The sequence below is a fragment of the Oncorhynchus mykiss genome, chromosome 16, assembly GCF_057628025.1.
Source record: "Oncorhynchus mykiss isolate SJ-2025 chromosome 16, ASM5762802v1, whole genome shotgun sequence".
Classification (NCBI taxonomy): Eukaryota; Metazoa; Chordata; class Actinopteri; order Salmoniformes; family Salmonidae; genus Oncorhynchus; species Oncorhynchus mykiss.
In genome coordinates this window covers 2359291-2382463 of record NC_143037.1, presented here as the reverse complement: position 1 = coordinate 2382463, position 23173 = coordinate 2359291, and the positions used below count along the sequence as shown (strand labels likewise).

Below are 23173 nucleotides of genomic sequence, written 5' to 3'. Positions count from 1 at the left end.
ACAACATCCTTCTATAGAAACATCCAGAACATTCTCCTCCAAGACAATCCCACAACATCCTTCTATAGAAACATCCAGGACATTCTCCTCCAAGACAATCCCACAACATCCTTCTATAGAAACATCCAGAACATCCTCCTCCAAGACAGTCCCACAACATCCTTCTATAGAAACATCCAGAACATTCTCCTCCAAGACAATCCCACAACATCCTTCTATAGAAACATCCAGGACATTCTCCTCCAAGACAATCCCACAACATCCTTCTATAGAAACATCCAGAACATCCTCCTCCAAGACAATCCCACAACATCCTTCTATAGAAACATCCAGGACATTCTCCTCCAAGACAATCCCACAACATCCTTCTATAGAAACATCCAGAACATCCTCCTCCAAGACAGTCCCACAACATCCTTCTATAGAAACATCCAGAACATCCTCCGAACCCAGACAGGCTCTCTCAATCTGGAACATAACATGTACACACTGTAGGCCATAGAAAAACGCTCCGTCTGTTCAGTCTACAGAGACGAGAGATTAAACCACGTATTCAACTGAGACTAATGATTTATCTATGAAGCTGAAGAAGTCCACATTGGACAGTAGAGAGAAACACTCTACAGTTACTAATCACAATATTACTTTTGGACGATATTATATTGATACTTGGACAACATTTTTTGAAATTTTATTCGTTTTTTTGCTAGGTAGAGTTAAAATCGTCTGTATCTGCGCCAAAATACTGGTAAAAATGTTTTAAGGACATATTTCCATGACTAATCAATACTCATTTCCTTATGCTCGCCCTCATCTCTCCGCAATATGTTTGGAACATCAAACGGCAGTGGGGAATCGACCAAACGTATAGACCCCAGTGGGGGAATCGACCAGACGTATTGACCCCAGTGGGGATCGACCAGACGTATTGACCCCAGTGGGGGAAATCGACCAGACGTATTGACCCCAGTGGGGAATCGACCAGACGTATTGACCCCAGTGGGGAAACGACCAGACGTATTGACCCCAGTGGGGAATCGACCAGACGTATTGACCCCAGTGGGGAATCGACCAGACGTATTGACCCCAGTGGGGAATCGACCAGACGTATTGACCCCAGTGGGGAATCGACCAGACGTATTGACCCCAGTGGGGAATCGACCAGACGTATTGACCCCAGTGGGGAATCGACCAGACGTATTGACCCCAGTGGGGAATCGACCAGACGTATTGACCCCAGTGGGGAATCGACCAGACGTATTGACCCCAGTGGGGAATCGACCAGACGTATTGACCCCAGTGGGGAATCGACCAGACGTATTGACCCCAGTGGGGAATCGACCAGACGTATTGACCCCAGTGGGGAATCGACCAGACGTATTGACCCCAGTGGGGAATCGACCAGACGTATTGACCCCAGTGGGGAATCGACCAGACGTATTGACCCCAGTGGGGAATCGACCAGACGTATTGACCCCAGTGGGGAATCGACCAGACGTATTGACCCCAGTGGGGAATCGACCAGACGTATTGACCCCAGTGGGGAATCGACCAGACGTATTGACCCCAGTGGGGAATCGACCAGACGTATTGACCCCAGTGGGGAATCGACCAGACGTATTGACCCCAGTGGGGAATCGACCAGACGTATTGACCCCAGTGGGGAATCGACCAGACGTATTGACCCCAGTGGGGAATCGACCAGACGTATTGACCCCAGTGGGGAATCGACCAGACGTATTGACCCCAGTGGGGAATCGACCAGACGTATTGACCCCAGTGGGGAAATCGACCAAACGTATAGACCCCAGTGGGGAATCGACAAAAACGTATTGACCCCAGTGGGGGATCGACCAGACGTATTGACCCCAGTGGGGAATCGACCAAACGTATTGACCCCAGTGGGGAATCGACCAGACGTATTGACCCCAGTGGGGAATCGACCAGACGTATTGACCCCAGTGGGGAATCGACCAGACGTATTGACCCCAGTGGGGAATCGACCAAACGTATTGACCCCAGTGGGGAATCGACCAAACGTATTGACCCCAGTGGGGGATCGACCAGACGTATTGACCCCAGTGGGGAATCGACCAAACGTATTGACCCCAGTGGGGAATCGACCAAACGTATTGACCCCAGTGGGGAATCGACCAAACGTATTGACCCCAGTGGGGAATCGACCAGACGTATTGACCCCAGTGGGGAATCGACCAAACGTATTGACCCCAGTGGGGAATCGACCAAACGTATTGACCCCAGTGGGGAATCGACCAAACGTATTGACCCCAGTGGGGAATCGACTAGATGCATTGACCCTAGTAGGGAATCAACTAGACGCATTGACCCTAGTAGGGAATCAACTAGACGCATTGACCCTAGTAGGGAATCAACTAGACGTATTGACCCTAGTAGGGAATCAACTATACAGAACAAAAATATAAAAACGCAACAATTTCAAAGGTTTTACTGAGTTACAGTTCATATAAGGAAATAAGTTCATTGAAATTAGTTCATTAGGCCCTAATCTATGGATTTCACACGACTGGGAATACAGACATCTGTTGGTCACAGATTCCTTAATAAAGGCAGTGGATCTGAAAACTAGTCAGTATCTGGTGTGACCACCATATCTGGTGTGACCACTCTCCTCCTCAAAGAGTTGATCTGGCTGTTGATTAGAGTTGATCAGGCTGGTGATTGTGGCCTGTGGAATGTTGTTCCACTCCTCTTCAATGGCTGTGTGAAACTGCTGGATATTGGTGGGAACTGGAACACACTGTCGTCAATTTAGAGCATCCCAAACATTTTTATTTTATTTTTCTGTTTAACAAGGCAAGTCAGTTATTAAGAACAAATTCTTATTTACAATGACGGCCTAGGAACGGTGGGTTAACTGCTTTGTTCAGGGGCAGAATGACAGATTTTTACCTTGATAGCTCAGGGATTCAATCCAGCAACCTTTCAGTTACTGACCTAACTCTCTAACCACTAGGCTACCTGTCGCCCCAACTAGGTCTGGTGAGTATGCAGCCCATGGAAGAACTGGGACATTTTCAGCTTCCAGGAATTGTGTACAGATCCGTGCGACATGGGACCGTGCATTATCATGCTGAAACATGAGGTGATGGGAGAGGATGAATGGTACGACAATGGGCCTTAGGATCTCGTCAAAGTTCTCTGGGCATTCAAATTGCCATCAATAAAACGCAAGTGTGTTCATTACGCCTGCCCGTACCATAACCCCACCGTCACCATGGGGCACTCGGTTCACAACGTTGACGTCATCAAACTGCTCGTCCACACGACGCCATACACGCTGTCTGCCATCTGCCTGGTATAGTTGAAACCAGGATTTCAACTGTACAAGCAGACTTCACCAGCCATTGAAGGTGAGCATTTGCAAATACAGAAGTCGGTTATGACGCCGAACTGCAGTCAGGACAAGACCCTGGTGAGGACGACGAGCACACTGATGAGCTTCCCCGAGACGGTTTCTGACAGTTTCATTGGCTGTCCAGTGGCTGGTCTCAGACCATCCCGCAGGTGCAGAAGCGTGGAGGTCCTGGGCTGGCGTGGAGGTCCTGGGCTGGCGTGGAGGTCCTGGGCTGGCGTGGTTCCACGTTGTCTGCAGTTGTGAGGCCGGTTGGACAAATTCTCTAAAATAACGTTGGAAGCGGCATATGGTAGAGCACTGAACATTAAATTCTCCGTTAACAGCTCTAGTGGACATTCCTGCAGTCAGCAGGCCAATTTCACGCTCCCTCAAAACTTGAGACATCTGTGGCATTGTGTTGTGTTACAAAACTGCACATTTTATTGTGCCAAGCACAAAGTGCACCTGTGTAAATGCTGTTTAATCAGCTTCTTGAAATGTCACACCTGTCAGGTGGATGAATTATCTTGGCAAAGAAGAAATGCTCACTAGCAGGGATATAAACAAAATGTGTGCACATCCTCTTTTCCCGTGTGTATGGAACATGTTGCACCAACACTTTACATGTTGTGTTTATATTTGTGTTTAGCATAAATGTATTGAACATTTTCCCAAGTTAAATATAATTAAGACATGAACAAAATGCATAAGTACATCTACACTTAGTGTAGCCGTTAGCGATGCTGCTAATAACAACCTTCTGGTGATGGTGAATTAAATGTTAAACTGATTAAATTAATTAGTAGCCAATGCTTACCTGGCGGAAATATATCGTGAAGAAACAGGAGGAGTTATTACCAACATTACAGTCTTCACTCCGGCTAGCTGACTGTCTGACTGGCTGGGACTGGCTAGCTGGCTGGCTGGCTGACCGCTTTATCAGGTCAGAGGATAAGGTTCTCCCAGTCCGCTCCAGTCCCAGTCCGCTCCAATGGTTGCTTTAGACACTTGGGGGGGGGTATTAAGGGATGAAGATGGGATAGCGTAGGTAGAAGGGTAGGTAGCTTATTCTAAAATGGATGAAGTAGATTTTCCCCCCAAAAAACTACACACAACACCCCATAATGACAACGGGTTCAAGTCTGAGCTCTGGCTGGGCCACTCAAGGACATTCAAAGACTTTTCTCGAAGCGTCGTCTTGGCTGTGTGCTTAGGGACGTTGTCCTGTTGGAAGGTGAACCTTCGCCCCAGTCTGGGGTCCTCAGCACTCTGGAACAGGTTTTCATCAATGATCTCTCTGTACTTTGCTCTGTTCATCTTTCCTTCAATCCTGACTAGTCTGAAAAAACATCCCCCAGCATGATGCTGCCACCACCATGCTTCACCGTAGGGATGGTAATGGCCAGGTGATGAGTGATGCGTGGTTTCCACCAGACGTGACGGTTGGCATTAAGGCCAAAGAGTTCGATTTTGGTTTCATCAGACCCCAGAATTTTGTTTTTTTCATGGTCAGACTACTTTAGGTGACTTTTGGCCAACTCCAAGCGGGCTGTCATGTGCCTTTTACTGAGGAGTGGTTTCCGTCTGACCACTCTACCATGAAGTCCGCCTGATTGGTGGACTGCTGCAGAGATGGTTGTTCTTCTGTCAGAGTGACCATCGGGTTCTTGGTCACCTCCCTGACCAAGGCCCTTCTCCCCCGATTGTGCAGTTTGACTGGGCAGCCAGCTCTGGGAAGAGTCTTGATGGTTTCAAACTTATTCCATTTATGAATCAGAGGGGTAGAGGGGTTGTTAGCTATATGGGTCCTAAGTAGGTAGAGGGGTTGTTAGCTATATGGGTCCTAAGTAGGTAGAGGGGTAGGTAGCTATATGGGTACTAAGTAGGTAGCTATATGGGTACTAAGTAGGTAGAGGGGTAGGTAGCTATATGGGTACTAAGTAGGTAGCTATATGGGTACTAAGTAGGTAGCTATATGGGTACTAAGTAGATAGAGGGGTAGGTAGCTATATGGGTACTAAGTAGGTAGAGGGGTAGGTAGCTATATGGGTACTAAGTAGGTAGAGGGGTAGGTAGCTATATGGGTACTAAGTAGTAGACTGTGACTCACACAACACCTTATATAAGAAAACACAGACCCATACAATATAGACGTTATTTTCTATCAGACAGGATCCCAGCTAGGTTGGGTAAGGTTAGTTTCTATCAGACAGGATCCCAGCTAGGTTGAGTAACGCTAGTTTCTATCAGACAGGATCCCAGCTAGGTTGCGTAACGTTAGTTTCTATCAGACACGATCCCAGCTAGGTTGGGTAACGTTAGTTTCTATCAGACACGATCCCAGCTAGGTTGAGTAACGTTAGTTTCTATCAGACAGGATCCCAGCTAGGTTGGGTAACGTTAGTTTCTATCAGACACGATCCCAGCTAGGTTGGGTAACGTTAGTTTCTATCAGACAGGATCCCAGCTAGGTTGAGTAACGTTAGTTTCTATCAGACAGGATCCCAGCTAGGTTGGGTAAGGTTAGTTTCTATCAGACAGGATCCCAGCTAGGTTGAGTAAGGTTAGTTTCTATCAGACAGGATCCCAGCTAGGTTGAGTAAGGTTAGTTTCTATCAGACAGGATCCCAGCTAGGTTGAGTAAGGTTAGTTTCTATCAGACAGGATCCCAGCTAGGTTGCGTAAGGTTAGTTTCTATCAGACAGGATCCCAGCTAGGTTGAGTAAGGTTAGTTTCTATCAGACAGGATCCCAGCTAGGTTGAGTAGAGTGTTGTACATTCCAGACATGTTTTCCTCTCATCTAGTTCCTCTCATCACAGAGGCGTCGAACACAATGAACCCATTGAGGGCCGACACACAGACAAGTGTTTTAAAAACACCCAGGCCCAGCACATCTCTCTCACTAGACCGTCTAAGTCAGATACAGGCTGAGCTCACTCCATCCACTCACTCCTACAACTACGCACGTATAATTACACACAGATTCAAAACACACACACAGACTTACATCGGTCTCAACTTTCTTATGCTACGGTTGTTGACTTGTCCCCCGGTAGCGGTGAAACACAAACTAAGGCTGAAGCCTAATATTTACCATGCAAATAACCCTCGCTCTGTGAATGGTGAACACAGGGTTAGCTGTTACCTAGCCTGTCTCTGTGAATGGTGAACACAGGGTTAGCTGTTACCTAGCCTGTCTCTGTGAATGGTGAACACAGGGTTAGCTGTTACCTAGCCTGTCCCTGAATAGTGAACACAGGGTTAGCTGTTACCTAGCCCGTCTCTGTGAATAGTGAACACAGGGTTAGCTGTTACCTAGCCTGTCTCTGTGAATAGTGAACACAGGGTTAGCTGTTACCGAGCCTGTCTCTGTGAATGGTGAACACAGGGTTAGCTGTTACCTAGCCTGTCCCTGAATAGTGAACACAGGGTTAGCTGTTACCTAGCCTGTCCCTGAATAGTGAACACAGGGTTAGCTGTTACCTAGCCTGTCCCTGAATAGTGAACACAGGGTTAGCTGTTACCTAGCCTGTCCCTGAATAGTGAACACAGGGTTAGCTGTTACCTAGCCTGTCTCTGAATAGTGAACACAGGGTTAGCTGTTGCCTAGCCTGTCCCTGAATAGTGAACACAGGGTTAGCTGTTACCTAGCCTGTCCCTGAATAGTGAACACAGGGTTAGCTGTTACCTAGCCAGTCTCTGTGAATAGTGAACACAGGGTTAGCTGTTACCTAGCCTGTCTCTGAATAGTGAACACAGGGTTAGCTGTTACCGAGCCTGTCTCTGTGAATAGTGAACACAGGGTTAGCTGTTACCTAGCCTGTCTCTGAATAGTGAACACAGGGTTAGCTGTTACCTAGCCCGTCTCTGTGAATAGTGAACACAGGGTTAGCTGTTACCTAGCCTGTCTCTGAATAGTGAACACAGGGTTAGCTGTTACCTAGCCTGTCTGTCAGTTACACCACCGATGCCTCACCTGATAACGAGCCACGTACATTCCACACATTCCTATCAGTCGACAGACGAGAGCAGAAGGAAAACAGTCGTCCTTTAACCAGGACTGTACAGACTGGCTAGAACAACAGAGATAACAGGAAACACAAGCCCTGACAAGAGGTTGTTGGCTTTCTGTCAGATTAGGAAGGAACACCGCTTTCTTTCGTGCATTTATTTAGAGCCTTATTGTGTCGTAGCTACTAACACAGTGGAAAGACAACACAATGAGGACTAACTGTGATTAGGACAGCGTTCTCCCTGGCACTGATTGATGAGGTAGAGTACAGTGACACTGGCTGGTGTTGGACCAGAACCACAGAGGCACTGATTGATGAGGTAGAGTACAGTGACACTGGCTGGTGTTGGACCAGAACCACGGAGGCACTGATTGATGAGGTAGAGTACAGTGACACTGGCTGGTGTTGGACCAGAACCACGGAGGCACTGATTGATGAGGTACAGTGACACTGGCTGGTGTTGGACCAGAACCACGGAGGCACTGATTGATGAGGTAGAGTACAGTGACACTGGCTGGTGTTGGACCAGAACCACGGAGGCACTGATTGATGAGGTAGAGTACAGTGACACTGGCTGGTGTTGGACCAGAACCACGGAGGCACTGATTGATGAGGTAGAGTACAGTGACACTGGCTGGCATGGACCAGAACCATGGAGGCACTGATCATCATCATCATCATCATCATCATCATCAGCCCTGTAGTGGATCTGACCCAGTAGAACTTCTCTCTAGGTTACTCTTCCGCTCTCCCTAAGGGCCCGACCATGTGCTGCCTCTGCATCCCTCTGACCTCGGCAGCCATATGCCTGTTCAATCGCCAGTCTGAAGGGGGTGGGGGGGATCTTTCTGCCAGGAGAACTCATATCGGTCCACAGTCCTCGTTTGACATGAGGCGAAGGACAATGGTATTTTAAAGCGTCTGTATGCTTCCCAAACACTTAGTGTCATCATAATATATGCCCAAGTCTAAGCCCCTTCTCCTTGGTGATTGGTCAACAGTATGGAGACAACTCGTTTTCATGCACATTTTTTGGCACTTGAGAAATACTGAATCAAACAACTTAAAATGTAAAATTGTGCGACTAAGATCTCCTCTGACAAAAAAAAAGTCACAATTAATGGCATTTCTTGAGTTCTTAGACTAATTCTGACTATTTGGAGGAAGTGTATACTGGCTACGGCATCTAAAGAGGGACAAAATTTACTTTTGCCTAGTTTTTCAAGCGGAAGGTCTTTTAAAAAAAAATGTAAATTGCGATGTTACACTGAAACAGTCTATCAAATGGTGCTGAGCAATTAACAAAAATAGGGGATTCTCTCTTAAAACAACAGATGAGACGAAGTCAGTTCAATTACTTTAATTCCATTTTGGTTTTTTTTGTGAGCCCAACACTTTCTCTGGAGAGAAATCAAATCATTCACAAGAACTATGTGGAATGCTGGGCTGAAGGGAGTTGTAGTTTATTATGCAAATTGTCAACCTAGTTCAGTGCAGAAACGATAATGAACTACAATGACTATAATCCATTGTGCCTGTTCTTTCCGGCTTGGACAGAGATGGGAAAAACTTTACCTAGAGAGACAGGATTGTGTCGACGTACAGATCTGTGGAAGGGTACGGAAAATATGTCTGTAGCAATTACAGGTCCCAGATTCTCTGGTCTGATGAAACCAAGAGAACCTGACATGACAGAGCTCCAGAGTTCCTTTATGGAAATAGTTGTCCTTCTGGAAGGTTCTCCCATCTCTGCAGCACTCCACCAATCAGGCCTTTATGGTAGAGTGGCCAGAAGGAAGCCACTCCTCAATAAAAAAGACAACTCTCAGACCATGAGAAACAAGATTCTCTGGTCTGATGAAACCACGGCTGAACTCTTTGGTCTTAAAGCCAAGCGTCACATCTAGAGGAAACCTGGCACCATCCCTACGGTGAAGCATGGTGGTGGCAGAATAATGCTGTGGGGATGTTTTTCAGAGGCAGGGACTGGGAGACTAGTCAGGATCGAGGGAAAGATGAACGGAGCAAAGAGATTCTTAATGAAAACCTGCTACAGAGCGCTCAGGACATCAAGCCCTTAACCAACAGCACAGTTCAAGAAGAGTTACGAAAATATTTACCAGGTGGACTAAAATAAATTATAATAAAGTAAAACAAGAAGTAAGAATAATGCTATATACAGGGTATTATGGTACAGAGTCAATGTGGAGGCTATATACAGGGTATTACGGTACAGAGTCAATGTGGAGGCTATATACAGGGTATTATGGTACAGAGTCAATGTGGAGGCTATATACAGGGTATTATGGTACAGAGTCAATGTGGAGGCTATATACAGGGTATTACGGTACAGAGTCAATGTGGAGGCTATATACAGGGTATTATGGTACAGAGTCAATGTGGAGGCTATATACAGGGTATTATGGTACAGAGTCAATGTGGAGGCTATATACAGGGTATTACGGTACAGAGTCAATGTGGAGGCTATATACAGGGTATTATGGTACAGAGTCAATGTGGAGGCTATATACAGGGTATTACGGTACAGAGTCAATGTGGAGGCTATATACAGGGTATTACGGTACAGACTCAATGTGGAGGCTATATACAGGGGGTACCGGTACAGTGTCAATGTGGAGGCTATATACAGGGTATTACGGTACAGAGTCAATGTGGAGGCTATATACAGGGTATTATGGTACAGAGTCAATGTGGAGGCTATATACAGGGGGTACCGGTACAGTGTCAATGTGGAGGCTATATACAGGGGGTACCGGTACAGAGTCAATGTGGAGGCTATATACAGGGTGTTACGGTACAGAGTCAATGTGGAGGCTATATACAGGGTATTACGGTACAGAGTCAATGTGGAGGCTATATACAGGGGGTACCGGTACAGAGTCAATGTGGAGGCTATATACAGGGTGTTACGGTACAGAGTCAATGTGGAGGCTATATACAGGGTGTTACGGTACAGAGTCAATGTGGAGGCTATATACAGGGTGTTACGGTACAGAGTCAATGTGGAGGCTATATACAGGGTGTTACGGTACAGAGTCAATGTGGAGGCTATATACAGGGTATTACGGTACAGAGTCAATGTGGAGGCTATATACAGGGTGTTACGGTACAGAGTCAATGTGGAGGCTATATACAGGGTATTACGGTACAGAGTCAATGTTGAGGCTATATACAGGGTATTACGGTACAGAGTCAATGTGGAGGCTATATACAGGGTATTACGGTACAGAGTCAATGTGGAGGCTATATACAGGGTATTACGGTACAGAGTCAATGTGGAGGCTATATACAGGGTATTACGGTACAGAGTCATTGTGGAGGCTATATACAGGGTATTACGGTACAGAGTCAATGTGGAGGCTATATACAGGGTATTACGGTACAGAGTCAATGTGGAGACTATATACAGGGTATTACGGTACAGAGTCAATGTGGAGGCTATATACAGGGTATTACGGTACAGAGTCATTGTGGAGGCTATATACAGGGTATTACGGTACAGAGTCATTGTGGAGGCTATATACAGGGTATTACGGTACAGAGTCAATGTGGAGGCTATATACAGGGTATTACGGTACAGAGTCAATGTGGAGACTATATACAGGGTATTACGGTACAGAGTCATTGTGGAGGCTATATACAGGGTATTACGGTACAGAGTCATTGTGGAGGCTATATACAGGGTATTACGGTACAGAGTCAATGTGGAGGCTATATACAGGGGGTACCGGTACAGAGTCAATGTGGAGGCTATATACAGGGTACTACGGTACAGAATCAATGTGGAGGCTATATACAGGGGGTACCGGTACAGAGTCAATGTGGAGGCTATATACAGGGGGTACCGGTACAGAGTCAATGTGGAGGCTATATACAGGGGGTACCGGTACAGAGTCAATGTGGAGGCTATATACAGGGGGTACCAGTACAGAGTCAATGTTGAGGCTATATACAGGGGGTACCAGTACAGAGTCAATGTGGAGGCTATATACAGGCTATTACGGTACTGAGTCGATGTGGAGGCTATATACAGGGGGTACCAGTACAGAGTCAATGTGGAGGCTATATACAGGGGGTACCAGTACAGAGTCAATGTGGAGGCTATATACAGGGTGTTACGGTACAGAGTCAATGTGGAGGCTATATACAGGGGGTACCGGTACAGTGTCAATGTGGAGGCTATATACAGAGGGTACCGGTACAGAGTCAATGTGGAGGCTATATACAGGAGGTACCGGTACAGAGTCAATGTGGAGGCTATATACAGGGGGTACCGGTACAGAGTCAATGTGGAGGCTATATATAGGAGGTACCGGTACAGAGTCAATGTAGAGGCTATATACAGGGGGTACCGGTACAGAGTCAATGTGGAGGCTATATACAGGGTGTTACGGTACAGAGTCAGTGTGCGGGGTACAGGCTAGTTGAGGTAATCTGTACATAGGGGTAAAGTGACTATGCATAGATAATAAAGGTGGGGGGGTGGTCAATGTAAATTGTCCGATGGCGATTTTATTAATTGTTCAGCAGTCTTATGGCTTGAGGGTAGAAGCTGTTGAGGAGCCTCTTGGCGCTCCGGTACCACTTGCCGTGCGGAAGCAGAGAAAATAGTCTATAACTTGGGTGACTGGAGCCCTAACAATTTTATGGTCCTTCCTCTGACACCGCCTGGTGTAGTTCATGGATGGCAGGAAGCTTGAGCCCAGAGATACACTGGGCCGTACACACTACCTTCTGTCGCACCTTACAGATGGAGGCCGAGCAGTTGCCATACCAGGCGGTGACGCAACAGGTCAGGATGCTCTCGATGGTGCAGCTGTAGAACCTTTTGTGGATCTGAGGACCAATGACAAATATTTTCAGTCTCCTGAGGGGGAAAAGGTTTTGTCGTGCCCTCTTCACGACTGTCTTGGTGTGTTTGGACCATGATAGTTCGTTGGTGATTTGGACACAAAGGAACTTGAAACTCTCGACCCGCTACACTACAGCCCCGTCGATATTAATGGGGGCTTGTTCGGCCCACCTTTTCCTGTAGTCCACGATCAGCTCCTTTGTCTTGGTCACATTGAGGGAGAGGTTGTTGTCCTGGCACCACACTGACAGTTCTCGGACCTCCTCCCTATAGGCTGTCTCGTCGGTGTCTGTGATCAGGCCTCGGGGCGGGGGTGGCTTTGTCATTATGGGGTATTGTTTTTACATTGAGGGGGAAAAATTCTAAAATGGATTAGAAGTTAAGGCTGTAACGTAACAAAATGTGGAAAAAGTCAAGGGGTCTGAATACTTTCTGAATGCACTGTACCTCATGAGAGAACGTACACAACACAACGAGAGGGAGACAGTTCACATATCCACTTTGAAGAACAAGTACAATGATTTAGTCAGTCAGCTCTGCAGCATACTTAGGCAGACTAGCTAAATAGGATGGCTACAGACAGTACAGTATGGGGAGGTTAATGTTGGTTGTCTGCCTGCCACGGCCTGCCTGCCTGCCACGGCCTGCCTGCCTGCCACGGCCTGCCTGCCTGCCTGCCACGGCCTGCCTGCCTGCCTGCCACGGCCTGCCTGCCTGCCTGCCAAGGCCTGCCTGCCACGGCCTGCCTGTCTGCCACGGCCTGCCTGTTACAGCCTGAGTAGAGATAATGAAGTCATCTAATAAAAACTGTAATACAATTGAAGCTTCATTATTGTTGGTTAAAAAATAAAATAAAATTAATGTAATTATTTCATAATGCATTTAATGTTTACAAATATATATATATCGAAACCGAAATCTGTCATTATTTTAAAAAATGATCTAACCGAAACTGAAAAGATGTCAAAAAGCACTGATTGCTCAGCACAACTACCGTCCCGGAGACACGTCTCCTACCGACCGGGTCCGTCCCGTAGGAGACACGTCTCCTACCGACCGGGTCCGTCCCGGAGGAGACACGTCTCCTACCGACCGGGTCCGTCCCGGAGACACGTCTCCTACCGACCGGGTCCGTCCCGGAGACACGTCTCCTACCGACCGGGTCCGTCCCGGAGACACGTCTCCTACCGACCGGGTCCGTCCCGGAGACACGTCTCCTACCGACCGGGTCCGTCCCGGAGACACGTCTACTAAATGACTGGGTCTGTCCTGAAGTGCACTAAAAGCTGATATGGGGCGTTGGTAGAAGACAGTACAAACATCTGAATGACAGGAAGGAAGTGAGTCATTACAGTAGTAAAGTGCAAATCAACTCAGGGGCACGTGTAACCCAATCGGTCTCTCTTCGGGTGGAGCCTCCTCCACTGACAGAGACACAAACAGAAAACAAGGCCTGTAAGCACCCACAACTCTCGTCTTCTCCAACAGGCGCTCCGAGACAAGGCTTCCCCTGAGACAGACGGGTGGGAGTCGCTACAGCCCACTGTGGATTACTTAAGTCTCCCTGGGGTCAATGACATGCTAGTCATTTAGCAGACGCTCTTATCTAGAGACACTAGTGCGAAGATAGGTGGTTGTCCCACCTAGCTATCATAATATTTCAGTTATCAGATATAAAATGATACATTTGAGAAAATGTGAGGGTGAACTTCAGGATTACAAAAAAAAAATTCCTGTCACCTTTCCAACAGGTTGTTAGGAACACAAGCATTTCACTACACCCGCAATAACATATGTTAAATATGGACCAATAACATCTGTTAAATATGGACCAATAACATCTGTTAAATATGGACCAATAACATCTGCTAAATATGGACCAATAACATCTGTTAAATATGTGTATGGACCAATAACATCTGTTAAATATGTGTACGTGACCCAAAAAATCATTTGATAACTTGTAGAAAGAGTTCGCAAATAGAGCTCCACCCGATGAAGCCAGCATCACATAGAGCTCCACCCGATGAAGCCAGCATCATAGAGTTCCACCCGATGAAGCCAGCATCACATAGAGCTCCACCCGATGAAGCCAGCATCATAGAGTTCCACCCGATGAAGCCAGCATCATAGAGTTCCACCCGATGAAGCCAGCATCATAGAGTTCCACCCGATGAAGCCAGCATCATAGAGTTCCACCCGATGAAGCCAGCATCATAGAGTTCCACCCGATGAAGCCAGCATCATAGAGTTCCACCCGATGAAGCCAGCATCATAGAGTTCCACAAGATGAAGCCAGCATCACATAGAGCTCCACCCGATGAAGCCAGCATCACATAGAGCTCCACCCGATGAAGCCAGCATCACAGAGCTCCCCCCGATGAAGCCAGCATCACAGAGTTCCACCCGATGAAGCCAGCATCAAATAGAGCTTCAACCCAGAATTGAACCGTTGATAATTGAGTCAGCTAGTAAATACTGTGTGAGCCAGCCAACCTCACAAACACACTAACAATATTACCAACTTCCGGCTCTTGCAGCACGAGAGGAAACCATTCGTGTAACAGAACATAGTATGGGGTTGCATTTCCAATACACAGAGAGAGAGAGAGAGAAAGAGAGAGAGAGAAAGCAAAGAGAGAGAGCAAAGATCTGAAAAGGACAGAATGAGAGACAACTTGCAATGTGTACACACAATGCTTGGCCTATTAACAAACGTAGAATTTGGGGTAACACTTTCCAATTTCTACACTGCAAATGGAGAAACACAGAGCAGTAGTGGTAGCAGCATACTAGCCAACATGTTGTGGTTGGTTGCACAGCAGCGTGGTACGGAAAAAAAGGACCACAGAAACAAGAATTATGGTTCCGCTTTAGAATAATGAGTTCTCTTCTGGACCAGAACGGATAACATGGCACTCAACAACAACAACAACAACAGGAAGCACAAAGCTCAACATAAAGACCAGGGGCCTCATTTTTCAACGTTGTGTAGAAACTACTCTAAAATACTACTTACGAAACAGAATTTTGAATGTTCGGACGAATAGATAACGTCTGATTTATCAAACAATCCTACGAGCGTTATACACACACACACAGGTAGGAGATAACCATCGGTAAATAGTAATTGTTCTCAGAGTCAGTGCTCGTGCAAGACCTTGGCTATTTGCATTTATAAACGTCACTAAATAACCATATATGGTCAAATTCATCCTTTTAAAAGCCTGTGGGAAATATACAATGAAATGCAACAGCCGTGAAGAGAGACCGAAACAGAGGTGCTCGTATCGGAGATTGAGAACAACCAAAAAGTTTTGATTTGGCTCGTTCAGTTGTGGTTTGACCAGTAAATATAAAACACAGCTACACAGAGTGGACCATTAGGACAATTTAAGATGCTTTAACAATGGCAAATATACTACAACTGAGTAGGAAACACTCACCACTAATCCATCCTCACCACTAATCCATCCATCCTCACCACTAATCCATCCATCCTCACCACTAATCCATCCATTCTCACCACTAATCCACCCATCCTCATCACTAAAGCCATCCTCATCACTAAAGCATCCTCATCACTAAAGCCATCCTCATCACTAAAGCCATCCATCCTCACCACTAATCCATCCATCCTCACCACTAATCCATCCATCCTCACCACTAATCCATCCATCCTCACCACTAATCCAGCCATCCTCATCACTAAAGCCATCCTCATCACTAAAGCCATCCTCATCACTAAAGCCATCCATCCTCACCACTAAAGCCATCCATCCTCACCACTAAAGCCATCCATCCTCACCACTAATCCATCCATCCATCCTCACCAATAATCCATCCTCACCACTAATCCATCCATCCTCACCACTAAAGCCATCCATCCATCCTCACCACTAAAGCCATCCATCCATCCTCACCACTAAAGCCATCCATCCATACCACTAAAGCCATCCATCCATCCTCACCACTAATCCATCCATCCATCCTCACCACTAAGCCATCCATCCATCCTCACCACTAAGCCATCCATCCATCCATCCATCCTCACCACTAAGCCATCCATCCATCCTCACCACTAAGCCATCCATCCTCACCACTAAGCCATCCATCCATCCATCCTCACCACTAAGCCATCCATCCTCACCACTAAGCCATCCATCCATCCATCCTCACCACTAAGCCATCCATCCATCCATCCTCACCACTAATCCATCCATCCTCACCACTAATCCATCCATCCTCACCACTAATCCATCCATCCTCACCACTAATCCATCCATCCTCACCACTAATCCATCCATCCTCACCACTAATCCATCCATCCTCACCACTAATCCAGCCATCCTCATCACTAAAGCCATCTTCATCACTAAAGCCATCCTCATCACTAAAGCCATCCATCCTCACCACTAAAGCCATCCATCCATCCTCACCAATAATCCATCCTCACCACTAATCCATCCATCCTCACCACTAATCCATCCATCCATCCTCACCACTAAAGCCATCCATCCATCCATCCATCCTCACCACTAATCCATCCATCCATCCTCACCACTAAGCCATCCATCCATCCATCCTCACCACTAAGCCATCCATCCATCCATCCTCACCACTAAGCCATCCATCCATCCATCCTCACCACTAAGCCATCCATCCATCCATCCTCACCACTAAGCCATCCATCCATCCATCCATCCATCCTCACCACTAAGCCATCCATCCATCCATCCTCACCACTAAGCCATCCATCCATCCTCACCACTAAAGCCATCCATCCAACCTCATCACTAAAGCCATCCATCCTCACCAATAATCCCACACCGGGCACGTAGCCCACACCGGGCCCGTAGCCCGTAGCCTACACCGGGCCCGTAGCCTACACCGGGCCCGTAGCCTACACCGGGCCCGTAGCCTACACCGGGCCCGTAGCCTACACCGGGCCCGTAGCCTACACTGGGCCTGTAGCCTACACCGGGCCTGTAGCCTACATCGGGCCTGTAGCCTACACCGTAGCCTACATGCAGACCTCACCACTAATCCATCCATCCTCACCACTAATCCATCCATCCTCACCACTAATCCATCCATCCTCACCACTAATCCAGCCATCCTCATCACTAAAGCCATCCTCATCACTAAAGCCATCCTCATCACTAAAGCCATCCTCATCACTAAAGCCATCCATCCTCACCACTAAAGCCATCCATCCATCCTCACCAATAATCCATCCTCACCACTAATCCATCCATCCATCCTCACCACTAAAGCCATCCATCCATCCATCCTCACCACTAATCCATCCATCCATCCTCACCACTAATCCATCCATCCATCCTCACCACTAAGCCATCCATCCATCCATCCTCACCACTAAGCCATCCATCCATCCATCCTCACCACTAAGCCATCCATCCATCCATCCTCACCACTAAGCCATCCATCCATCCACACCACTAAGCCATCCATCCATCCATCCTCACCACTAAGCCATCCATCCATCCATCCATCCTCACCACTAAGCCATCCATCCATCCTCACCACTAAGCCATCCATCCATCCTCACCATTAAGCCATCCATCCATCCTCATCACTAAAGCCATCCATCCTCACCAATAATCCCACACCGGGCACGTAGCCCACACCGGGCCCGTAGCCCGTAGCCTACACCGGGCCCGTAGCCTACACCGGGCCCGTAGCCTACACCGGGCCTGTAGCCTACACTGGGCCTGTAGCCTACACTGGGCCTGTAGCCTACACCGGGCCTGTAGCCTACACCGGGCCTGTAGCCTACACCGGGCCTGTAGCCTACACCGTAGCCTACACATAAATTGGCTTTTAGTCTAGGCCTCCGCAATGGATTAGTTCACTGAGATGGGCGCAATTTGTTACAATTAGTCTAGTAGAAAGATTTTTTTTTTTTTTATGCTTACTTAAAGCGTTTAGCTGGAATAAAGTAATCACCTATGTCTACAGCTCCCATGCTTTTCTGTTTATGACAAAACAATTAAAACTCAAAGCAAACTCTTTGATCCTTGAAAACCTTGCTGGAAATAAAACATATTGTGTGCCATTACTTGGAAAATAAATGTGAGTGTGGATGACATCATAAAGACGTCTGATTCCAACATTAGGGCTGTTTTTCCTAAAGAAGTGAAATAGCCTTTGTTTTTGGTTTCCTCTTGCCCCGATCTTAACAAGTATGGCGATAGTGGTATCGTCCCGGCCGTACCTTCCACTACCTAATGACAACACTCAGATAAACCAAAGATTTTCTTATGGAGTCGTAACCTAACCACTCAAATGGTTTACCCCATGTGAGATTTACACCAGGACACATCTGGAAGAGAGGCAGAGCGATGCAGTAGAGAGTCAGGGGAGATATCATTCAAGATTCAGTCATGAAAGACATGAAGGCCTACACTGCCCCCAAAAGCCTGTCCCCAAAACACAGACTCACGACTACACAGGTGGAGATACCTAACTCCTGCTGCAAAACACCTAGGTTTAATGCAGACTGTAACTGGGGATTTCATTTGTCAGATAATTGACTGAATCAGAGTGGAAGATAGACAGGAACTGATATATTGTGTACACGGGGACATTAGTTAAGAGGCCAAATGCTTGGTCCGAACGTGAACACATATCGCATGCGAAACGGTTTTTGGAAACTTAAGGAAAGTATCTTTCACATCAGCAAGAAATTATTTTCTAAAAACATAAAAAAGGTTAAATTACTACACACCTTTAGTGTTAAGAGTTCCGGTAGGGCCATGAATCCGTGTTAGAGCTCCTGTTAACGGAAGACAAAAAAAACAACCGCCTGTGCTAATTATCTATCTTACATGCCCAGAACACCTGTGTGTAACAGAAGGCCGACAGAAATGTGCTGTTACTGAAAAATATAGTATCCCCGTGCTAGTGTCGCCACTCGCCATATCACCGGCCCCCTGGTACACAAGAGAGTGCCATCTGAGCTTCCCTTGAACAGCACCAGGCCATATGAGCTTTCCTTGAACAGCACCAGGCCATCTGAGCTTCCCTTGAACAGCACCAGGCCATCTGAGCTTTCCTTGAACAGCACCAGGCCATCTGAGCTTTCCTTGAACAGCACCAGGCCATCTGAGCTTCCCTTGAACAGCACCAGGCCATCTGAGCTTCCCTTGAACAGCACCGGGCCATCTGAGCTTTCCTTGAAGTACACAGGTGCCATCTGAACTCAAAATGTCAGGAAGAAGGAAAACCCATGCAGGAAAAATTTGGGTTCCGTACACATTCGTCTATCCTTAAAAACCGTCTTCAGATGGACAATGCACACTATACTGGGGCGTTTTTTTATATATTTTTTTTTACAAGCATTTCACTACACCCGCAATAACATCTGCTAAATATGTATGTGACCAATACAATTTCATTGTGTTCGGGAGATGGCATCTATACTTTCACAGGATGTAATTGCACACAAATACGATTGTTTAAATTGCATTTTACCTAAAAAAATTTTTTTTTAAAGTAGCAGAGAACAGATTGACTAGTCAACCAGTTAGTTACATTATTAGCTGGCTAACTGGTTAGCCACCCTTTTGGGGAATTTCAGCTAGTTTATTCAATAGCTAGTTAGCAAACAAACGTCCCATTTTTGGCGCTACATAGGTTAGTTAACATTTTAGTTAACTAGTTTATTTGAACAAAACGCCTAGTTAGCTAGCGTGTAAAACTAAACATCGCCCAGAACAAGCTAACACATAGCGCTAGGCTAGTTAGCGTCTTGTTTGACAATAAAAGAGTGGCTAACCTGGCGGGGTAGCTAACTAGTTAGCATATGCTAACCGACCAGGGTGCGCTGCAGTGTTAACTAGTTGCAAGATAACTAATACTAATCACAACAATCACATTGGTGCCACAAAAAAAACACAAAAAAACACGACTAGTGTGTTACAAAATCAGCTAGCAGTATAATTTATTTGTTATTTTTTAAATCCTCTGAAAGTGAATTAAATATTAAGTTAATTCACCTGCAATTCGGCCCGATCTACCTCCCATTGAGCCCGGTCCACCTCGAAACGAGCCCATTCGTGTTGCAGGAAGTGTAGGATCCCCGGGATGCTGTACGGAGACCTGTCCGCTTCCCCTGCATCCCCCTCCGGTAGCAGTACCTTCCCCACACCGGCTAAAATTGAGTTATTGTTGTTGTTGAAGAAAACACCGGGCCCTGCCTGTTCGTCCATGGCCGGGCTCGGTTCGGGTCAAGAACAGATATCTCCTCGTTGTTGTTGTGTCCTTGCTCCTTCGTGAGGTCTAGATATAGTTTAGCTACGGTAAGTGAGCGGAAGAGCAGAAACAAACCACGGGTATACCGACAGTCTTCTGGAGGAACTGGGCGCTCACTTTCTGACAGCTTTACCGTCATCGACCCGACGTCAGAGAACGTGATCACTCCCACACCATATAAGGATGTGGAGGTGGTCCGAGAAAACACAAGCAGGATCCATATCAATCATGTCAAATCAAATGTTATTTGTCACATATATATATAATATATATGCTCACCGGATGTCATTGCAGGTGTAGCGAAATGGTTGTGTTTCTAGTTTCTAACAGTGTAGTAATATCTTAACAATTCACAACAATACACACAACCTAAAAGTGAAATCATGGAATTAACGAATACATAAATATTAGGATGAGCAATGTCGGCATTGCTCATCTATATATATATATATGAGATGAGTAAAGTAAAAATATGTAAACATTATTAAAGTGGCTAGTGATTTCAAGTCTATGTATATGGGGCAGCAACCTCTTAAGGTGCAGGGTAACGTAACCGGGTGGAACCGGCTCGTGATGTCTGTTTAACAGCCTGATGGCCTTCAGATTGAAAAACAGCTTCTGTCTCTCGCTCCCAGTTTTGATGCAGCTGTACTGACCGCGCCTTCTGGGTGATAGCCGGGTGAACTGGCCGTGGCTCGGGTGGTTGTAAAAATAAATAAAATAAATCTTTAATTTTGAACCTACACAACTGGTTGGGAGCAGCACAGGCTCATCCACAGAGCGGTGTCCCTCGCCTAGGGAATTTTAGATACCGTCTTCAAGGCTACAACCGCCCTGTCTTCGATCCCATTGAGGGAGTTCGATTAGACTGAACCGGATAATCCGTATTATGCACCTGAAGAAAGCGGTGAGGGAAGAAACGCCGGGCCCCGCCTGTTCGAACATAACCGGGTTGGTAATAATGTCAACCACAAAAGCCTGATGTATAGTTCAGATACATAAAGAATCAAAGTAAAAGTATCTGTTTTTATAAAGAGCAAGCACTTTTGCGTTTGGAAACATTTACTCCGAACTCATTACTCCACACGCTTGACGTGCATCACTTGTTTTCAGCCGTCGGCTCTTGACGGGGCACATGGCTCACGCCCGGTTTCAAAACAAATCTAATTAAACGCTATCCCGTTCCTCCAGGGCATTAATCTCCTCATTGATAACCTTTCAAAAACATCTCTTCTCTATCACACATACGATACACTATTATCAGTAGCCTATATGGCACAGCAATATAATTGTCAGTAATATTAAAATGTAATACACAAGGAAGCTTTATTGACATGATGATACCTTCTCCAACAACTGTAGGCATTGTCCAATAGCTGAGTAAATGGTCACCATAACCATCTCTGGTCCAGGAGCTTTGAGCTCTCATTGTAGTTTGATATCCTACACATGATTCAACTTCTGTGTGCAGTTCTACAAGAAAAACACATTAAACTCAGTAACATTTGGAACAAAAACAGAAGTGGAAAAAAAGTGACAAAAAAAACTGTAGAGTAGGTGAAAAACCAACTTTATTAACTGTAGAGTAGGTGAAAAACCAACTTTATTAACTGTGGGTCGTGGTTTGACTTTATTAACTGTGGGTCGTGGTTTGACTTTATTAACTGTGGGTAGTAGTTTGACTTTATTAACTGTGGGTCGTACGTGACTTCATTAACTGTGAGTGGTACGTGACTTCATTAACTGTGGGTCATACGTGACTATTACCTGTGGGTCGTAAGTGACATAATTAACTGTGGGTCGTGACTCATGAGTTGATATGCCTTATTAGCGTAACATTGTTTTGTTGACGTTATTATCCCACTCGTGAAGTTCACAATCTGATTTTTCAGGTTCTTTTTTTAATGGGTCTTTATATTTACCTTTAAATAACAACCAACTATTTACAGGCAATCCCAAAAAATATTAAATCATTACTTCATCTTCCAAACAATCTTTCCCATAGATTTTTTCCTTCAGAAGTCATGAAATCATGCATCCCATTTTAGCATGGATCATCACATAGCAGGTAATGTTCCTCAGTAGAACTCGGTCTCTCTCAAACAGGGGATGTTGTAAAGGACTGGTCTGTGAGAGGTCTATTTAATGTGTTGTAGGGGACTGGTCTGTGAGGTCTATTTAATATGTTGTAGAGGACTGGTCTGTGAGGTCTATTTAATGTGTTGTAGAGGACTGGTCTGTGAGGTCTATTTAATGTGTTGTAGAGGACTGGTCTGTGAGGTCTATTTAATGTGTTGTAAAGGACTGGTCTGTGAGGTCTATTTAATGTGTTGTAGAGGACTGGTCTGTGAGGTCTATTTCATGTGTTGTAGAGGACTGGTCTGTGAGGTCTATTTAATATGTTGTAGAGGACTGGTCTGTGAGGTCTATTTAATGTGTTGTAGAGGACTGGTCTGTGAGGTCTATTTAATGTGTTGTAGAGGACTGGTCTGTGAGGTCTATTTAATGTGTTGTAAAGGACTGGTCTGTGAGGTCTATTTAATGTGTTGTAGAGGACTGGTCTGTGAGGTCTATTTAATGTGTTGTAGAGGACTGGTCTGTGAGGTCTATTTAATGTGTTGTAGAGGACTGGT

At 46.0% G+C, this 23173-nt stretch overlaps 1 protein-coding gene across 2 annotated transcripts in view; it reads right to left on the bottom strand.

Moving 5' to 3' along the window:
* Positions 1-20698, bottom strand: part of LOC110535007 (striatin) — an 85754-nt gene extending 65056 nt beyond the window's left edge. The window contains exon 1 of one of the 2 annotated variants that reach the window (XM_036945954.2): positions 20285-20698. In XM_036945954.2, coding sequence (XP_036801849.2) covers positions 20285-20497 — 213 coding nt within the window. In that variant the 5' untranslated portion in view covers positions 20498-20698. Of the gene's footprint in view, positions 1-7353; positions 7446-20284 lie in introns of those variants that run through there. The other variant, XM_090201747.1, reaches the window with a different exon arrangement.
* Between the last annotated feature and the right edge of the window lie 2475 nt (positions 20699-23173).